The 6575-nt window shown below is 40.3% G+C and overlaps 1 protein-coding gene across 1 annotated transcript in view; it reads right to left on the reverse strand.

The window, feature by feature from the left end:
• Nucleotides 1–524: 524 nt before the first annotated feature.
• LOC104278119 (desmoglein-1-like) overlaps nt 525–6575 on the reverse strand; it is a 20215-nt gene continuing 14164 nt past the window's right edge. The window contains exons 14-17 of the mRNA XM_009875003.1: nt 5337–5485; nt 4816–4876; nt 2965–3173; nt 525–1496 (exon numbers count right to left, since the gene is read on the reverse strand). Of these exons, the coding sequence (XP_009873305.1) occupies nt 525–1496; nt 2965–3173; nt 4816–4876; nt 5337–5485 (1391 nt within the window). The remainder of the gene's footprint in view (nt 1497–2964; nt 3174–4815; nt 4877–5336; nt 5486–6575) is intronic.

The following is a 6575-nucleotide window of genomic DNA, read 5'->3' on the forward strand; positions in this document are numbered from 1 at the left end:
GTTTTGTAGTGCTTCTGGAATTACACGCAAAGTGATGCATTTGAAAGTGCTCATTTAGTCTTGAGTTGACTAATTATTAATTACATTCTTTTCCTGTCTTGTCAGTGAGGGGCTATTATCCCAAATCTGCTTATCATGAGTGATCACTAAGACGTACAATATATAAATACTTTTTTTATATTACATTAATTCATGCTGATACTGTACGCACACAAAGATCCCCTCTCATTGCTCTGCTTGGTAGTTAAATCTCTCTCAAAAAACAATATCTCTTTGTACACTTGTAGTGTTAAGCAGAGAACAAGAAAGAAATTTGAAGCTAACTTCAACTTTCCCTTCACTGACAAAGTCCTGCTTTTGACCTTGAAACGGGACACCCTTCGGAGATCCTCATGCAAGGAGGAAACTCTGAAACTTTAGTGCTATTTCCTAGTTATAAATAATAACAATATTCTTGGTGGGTGGCAGCTAAGGAGTGTTGGTGCAAATGTTGGTTTTGGCAGGAAAGGATACAAGCAGAGGCCTTACTGACTGGAGTACTGCACAGTGCTGTACTTTGTCACTCTTCTCCGCGAGGTGCCAGGGGATGCTGTGCCCATTGCCTGGCTGAGGTGACAGTCAGCACTGAGCATCTGACTCGTGCCACTCAGGCCTGCCAGATTTGCACCCCCCAGGCTTGCTCCCCCTAGGCTGCTCATCCCAGACCCTGACACAACCCTCTCAGTGACCACCACATTGTGGGCATTCGATAACTCTGAGGGAATATTTATCAAGCTGCCTGGCATACCAGAGGCAGGCCTGAATACCCTTTCTGTCACCACCACATTTGACCCATCTACCAAATCAGGAATGCTCAGAGAGGTCGGGAGCCGGGAGTTAGGGGCGATTACTCTTTCCGTGACAATAACATTGGACCCGTCTGCAAGATCAGGGATATCTAGCATGCCACGGAGATCAGAGGCAGATGCAGGACCAACAACCCTTTCTGTTACGACAACATTGGATGCACGAAGAGGGTCAACACAAAGAGAGGGGGAGCCAGAAGTGTAGGTCTCAGTCACCGTCATGTTGCCGTGAAGCAAAGGATCTGGCATCGGCCTTGGGGTCTGTATGGTTGACCCAGATGTGTAGGTGTTTTCGGTAACAACTGTTGTAGTGCCGACTGGGGGAGGCATTGGTGCAGATCCGTTGACAACGATAGTGGTTCCAGGTGGCGGCAGGTTTAGATCGCTTTCAGGGTTGGGGAAGTTGACGTTAATGCCTGGCCAGGGTGGGTTGACATCGGGGAAAGGTTCAATCTCCTTGCCCAGACAGATCTCTGCCAGAGTCTTAAATTTTGGTCCTAATGTATCCAAGTATGTTTCGTCTGTATCTTCTCCGATAAAGCTGCAGCAACCCACAGAGCCAACAGGAGTACCGACTCCTTCATGATCATATATTAGTAGGCAGTCATTTGCTGGCCGACCTTCATCTTCATCTGCATACACAAATGCTTTCTGTAGTTTGCAAAGCCAGGGGGAAAAAAAAAGGTAGAACAAGGTGATTTTGCAACAGGTTTTTAACTGTGAAGACTCAAACCGGAGTAAGATTTCCCTAACCGTAGTAAGGCCAAGCTGACTTGAAAATCAGGACATCAAATGGACAAATTGTATCATCAACATTTCTATGCTCTTGAAATAAGTTTTATTCAAATGTTACTGATATTTTATTCTTGTTTCTGCAAAAACTTAGCATCTCAAATTTAGTCTGACATTAGTGGATCTGACTGTGGGGTGAGAGGGTGAAAGGGACGGGGGACAAATATGCTCTTTGGGCAGGAATATTTAGACAAAGCAATAGGAACATGAGTGAAGCAGCATGACACGGGGAGCAGTGGAGAGGCCAGGACAGAGGGGATAGGATAGAGAGTTGGCCACAGCAAGGAAAGCTTGGTGAGCCCTGGGGAAATCCATTTTGAGCAAGATGGACATCATTGAATTGTGATGGCCTTGGGGATGGTGAAGTGGTTAGTGCAGAGGGATCAGGCATAAAAGAGGAGAATTTAAAATAAGTGAGGAGTAATGTTGGAGGAAGCAGAGAAGGACAGAAGGGGAGGCCCAGAAGGGAGAGGAAGATAGTCTGGAGGTTGAGATGGTCAGTAGGAGGGGTAATCTGTGGGAGCCTACAGCTGGCAGACAGTTAGTAGGTAGTGCTCACAGCCTAGGCAGGGAGATCATGGTCTGGGAGCAGTCCGTGCTTAGGACTTCAGGACTATCTTCTCCTCCACTGAATCTTATTTAGATTTTGAAATACGGAAATCCTTATATATTAATTTATATTTTGGTGACATATGCAGATATAGCATTTATGCCTCACAGTTCATGTTAGTTATGAAAATATAAACCATTAAATCCATTAATCATGTAAACTCCATAGCACTTTTTTATCCCAGGCTAATTAATGTGTCGCAAATTACAAAACTGCATATTTATGTCGCTTGCAGTTCACAAGTCTTTTAGGGGAAAAAAAAGGCAAAAAAAATAAGAAAGTAAGTGAACTGGTGTTCACAGTTCTTTAAGGGTTAAAGTCACTTCATGAAACAAGCTGTGCAGGAAGTATGTGTGAACAATTTCACAAAGTTATCTATTTAGATAGTGAAAAAGGTCATACATAAGTGAATTTGGTTGTCACTTATGAAGCTGAAATAATTTAATTGCTTTGTACACGTAACTGCACTGTCTCCATCAGTTTCACAAAATGACTACTGAGCAATCAAATGTACTATGCTAGCAGCTCAAAACCCAATACTGCTAGTGTTGTAGTTTTTCTTACTAGTACTGTCAGCTTTGCTTTTACACCAGTCTTATATTATGTTATGGAAGTTTCCGTTTGGGTAGAGTTATTTCGGATTTCCACCATATAACCTGGGGAGGTGAATCTAACAGTAGGCTTGCAGGTATAACTCGAAGCAGATCAAGTCATTACCTCAGAGAAGTAGTTGTCTAGGAAGGCCATGTTCACTCCTCCTTCTCGATATTCTTTTATTGTTCCTCCAACTGACCCTTTTGCTTCCCCTGTTCCAGAAATGCCTCCAGCTATTCCGTAACCGGTACCAGTGCCATAGCCAACCCCTGTAGTTTCTTCAACACCAGAAGCTACTACTCCTCCTCCTCCATATGTGTTTGTATATATGTCTGAAAACAGAAAAAGAAAATATATTCTTCCTGTGCTCTGTCAAAATTTACACAGAATTTGCCAGTTGTTTTCACAAATAGTACCATGACACTAGTGAGTTTCTGAAGGTATTTTAGACTAATTTCAGTACATGATCCATGCACATATGCCAAACATTGAAACTGCAATAAAAATTAAGTGCACGTTATCAGACACGTAAGACCTTGATTTTAATCCTGAGGCTAGGATGCATGTACATATATGCGTTAGAAAATCAATGATTTACTTGTGTAATTGGCTGGTTCCTCTGTCTGGTGTACATACATGCTATCATGGGATTTGCATTAGAAAATCAAATACTCCTTATGGATATTTATGCAAATACATAAATGTATATTTATGATCACTTCAGGGTTAAAATTGTTTTGTTTTAAACTCTTTTCTAAAAGAAATATTCTAAAATAAATAGCTTTCTAACTGGTTTCACATTTTCAAGTAATTCGATTGTTAAGGGCGATTTGGGAGAACAACAGTTGATCATAATAAGACCCAGTGTTCATAATGTAGGATGAAAATGACCTTTACGGTAAATTGTAAAGTCATATTATAGGATTTTATCTTCTCCAGATTTTTCCGTGTATGATAACAAAGAATGAGTGGTCTTAAATATCAAGTAATGTAATAAATCAGTTGCATACAGTAGTCTTGACTGTGATTACATTTAAAAATATAGACTAAAATGTATATACATATATATATTTAATTTAATCTCTTTAGTCTCAGTTTATAGAATTTTTACCCAGGGCTTTCACTGAACAGTGGAAATAAAGTAAATCACATACCTAAGTCTTAAACTTTTCAATTGTCATGGCAACAGAACTTCTCTGAGAAAGAAGACTTTTAATTAATGTTTATGCCCCAAAATGGTCTCTTTTGATTTTGCCTTAGGGATGAGAACATTTCTGAATAATCAATAGTCATCAGAGAAGTTGTCTTGCAGAATGACATTTTTTTCTGTCAGAAGCTGGTACAAATGGATCTGTGCCAGCATCCTCCTGTTGTGGAGTAACAAACAGGGAAACAGAGACGGTGTCACTGCAGAGCTTGCCTTATTGTCTATGGCCATCGCTTTCCTGGGAGAACCTTATCTCAGAAGCATAACTTTACTGTGCTATGTACCAGCTTTAGGTCTAGGCTAGTGCACATATGGTCACTCATTAATTGACTATGTGATGTGTTCTGCTTTCCCTTGTGGGAAGCAGAGCCTGGAAATTGGGAAGAATCAAACCTTTCACCACCGAGTTATGAAAGAATATTTCCTTATTCTGGCCTCAAGATTGATTTCTGCTAAAACTGGTGTCTTGAAAAGACTGTCCATTCACTAGTTGGAGTGATAAAGAGATATTGCCTGAGATTTGAAAGCCTTAGCAGATATTTCAAAGTAAATGTAGTTTGCAGAAATTAGTCTACTCAAAGGCTTAAACTTCAGATCCCTCATTTATACTGAAAGTCCTATTAGCATCAGATTGACTATCCGTGGATGGAGGGTTGGAAGAGTTGGTTTGTAGCTGAGAAATCAAAGTGTTCCTTGAATTAGAAGACATGAAATTGTGAAAGATACCTTTATGACAGAGCACATAGAAAATTTTAGGATCTGCCTACCAGAGGGTTCACCAAAATCTCCTCCCGCAGCTGTTGTTGGTGCAAGTATATGTGAGACATCCTGGAAAACAATTATGACTTTGAATTTCCTGTATGAAGACCAAGACTTTGTGAATCATGTTAAGGAATTAGTAGTCTAAACTATTAATGATAGCTATTAATTACCATCTCCATAAAACAAAACAAAACAAAAGACTCCATCTGTGTTTTTTTCATTCTCAGGGTAAAAGGTGATCAGTGAAGATGGTTTGTGTTTACTCGTCCTACTTTGCACTGTAAAAGCTTGCTAGTAGCAGCAAACTGTTTGGCCAAGCTAAATGAACACAACCAAAACCACACAAATGCCATCAGCAAATGTTATTCAAGAATCACCTTTCATATCTGCCTGGGAGTTGTTGACAATGCCAGGCTTCTTTTGGAAGATGACATAGTGCTACAATCACTTTCATGTTTCTGGTCAAATACAGTCTTTTCTGTAAATACGAGCTACTGTGGGTTTTAGAAACATGGCATGTACTGACCCTGTCTTCAGGCTGTGCACCTTCTATTCCCCATGGATGAATTGCCCCTTCTGTGCATTCAGGTACAGGTTCAAATCCAGTTCCAACTGCACCTGCAGCGCCAGGTCCACAGCCACAGCAGTCACTCATTGACATCAAAATTGGAATCACTTAACAGGAAAGAAACAGGAAACAAGTTATCCTTCACAGGAATAACTGCTTTTCCCAGAGGGCAGATGCTCAAGAACTTTTCAAAACATGTCTTTTAAAATATTTCAAGCCAAGAAGCCCGCAAGTCTGGATTTCAAAACCATTAGCTTCTTTTGAAAGTGTGTGCGTTTGGAAATTCAGGGTGACTTGTACCTTTAGGTATAGTAGAGCAAAGCAGGGGTGGAGTAGAGCTGCTACTCCAAATTTATGCCCATACACCTGGGAACAGACTTTGATCTCAGCTGAATTAATATAAGTTGCATATGAAAATTAAACAAACAAAACCAGTCTTGCTACATGCAGCATTCAGTGATGTTCATTCTTGATACATGAGTGTGCATTTGTCTCTTCAGATATTATAATTGGAAAGAGATACACATTAGCTATAATAGACATGTGAGAATCAGTGGAGAGATATCCGTCTGGCTACAGTGATCTTTGACTGAGGCTCCAGTTGCTTTTTCACATCACATTTACATAATGCTTGGTTGGAAAAAAAAAGTAGAGGCAAACCCCAAACCCTGGTTTTAATGAATGATTACATAGAGTCAGGTTTCCCGGTGTGCTGTATTATGCTTAGCTGTTACAAGAACTCAGTATTGGAAATTTCTGAATGCTTTAAATGCCAACACTGGAAATATCACTCATTTTAGAAAGGCACTGCAGTGTTTATCTTGTCTGCCTTCAGGTCCTTAACCCAGATGGCCAAGTTAGTAACGTTGCATCACTGCAGAGGGAGTGTAGAAACAGTTGTCTACCCCAGACTAAGCAGAGCATCTAAAACTCTCAGTTTAACATAAAAGTGAACTGAAGAAAAAATGGGAAAGGGCTATACAGCGAACAAAGTACTACCTCACTCTGCACAACTAAGGACTTTTTTTTATTACTTAGACTCCAGACTACTGACTTAGGAGAAGAGATTTCCAAAGGCAGAAAGACAGTCTGCCCTGTAATATTAACCATCTGGAAACTGCAAAACCCCCAGCCTTTTGCAGCTTCACAATTCTGTGTTTGTTGATTCCTATTAAACAAAAATCAAACCCCAAACCA

This window comes from Apaloderma vittatum, unplaced genomic scaffold (genome assembly GCF_000703405.1).
Source record: "Apaloderma vittatum isolate BGI_N311 unplaced genomic scaffold, ASM70340v1 scaffold20330, whole genome shotgun sequence".
In the NCBI taxonomy this organism is placed as follows: domain Eukaryota; kingdom Metazoa; phylum Chordata; class Aves; order Trogoniformes; family Trogonidae; genus Apaloderma; species Apaloderma vittatum.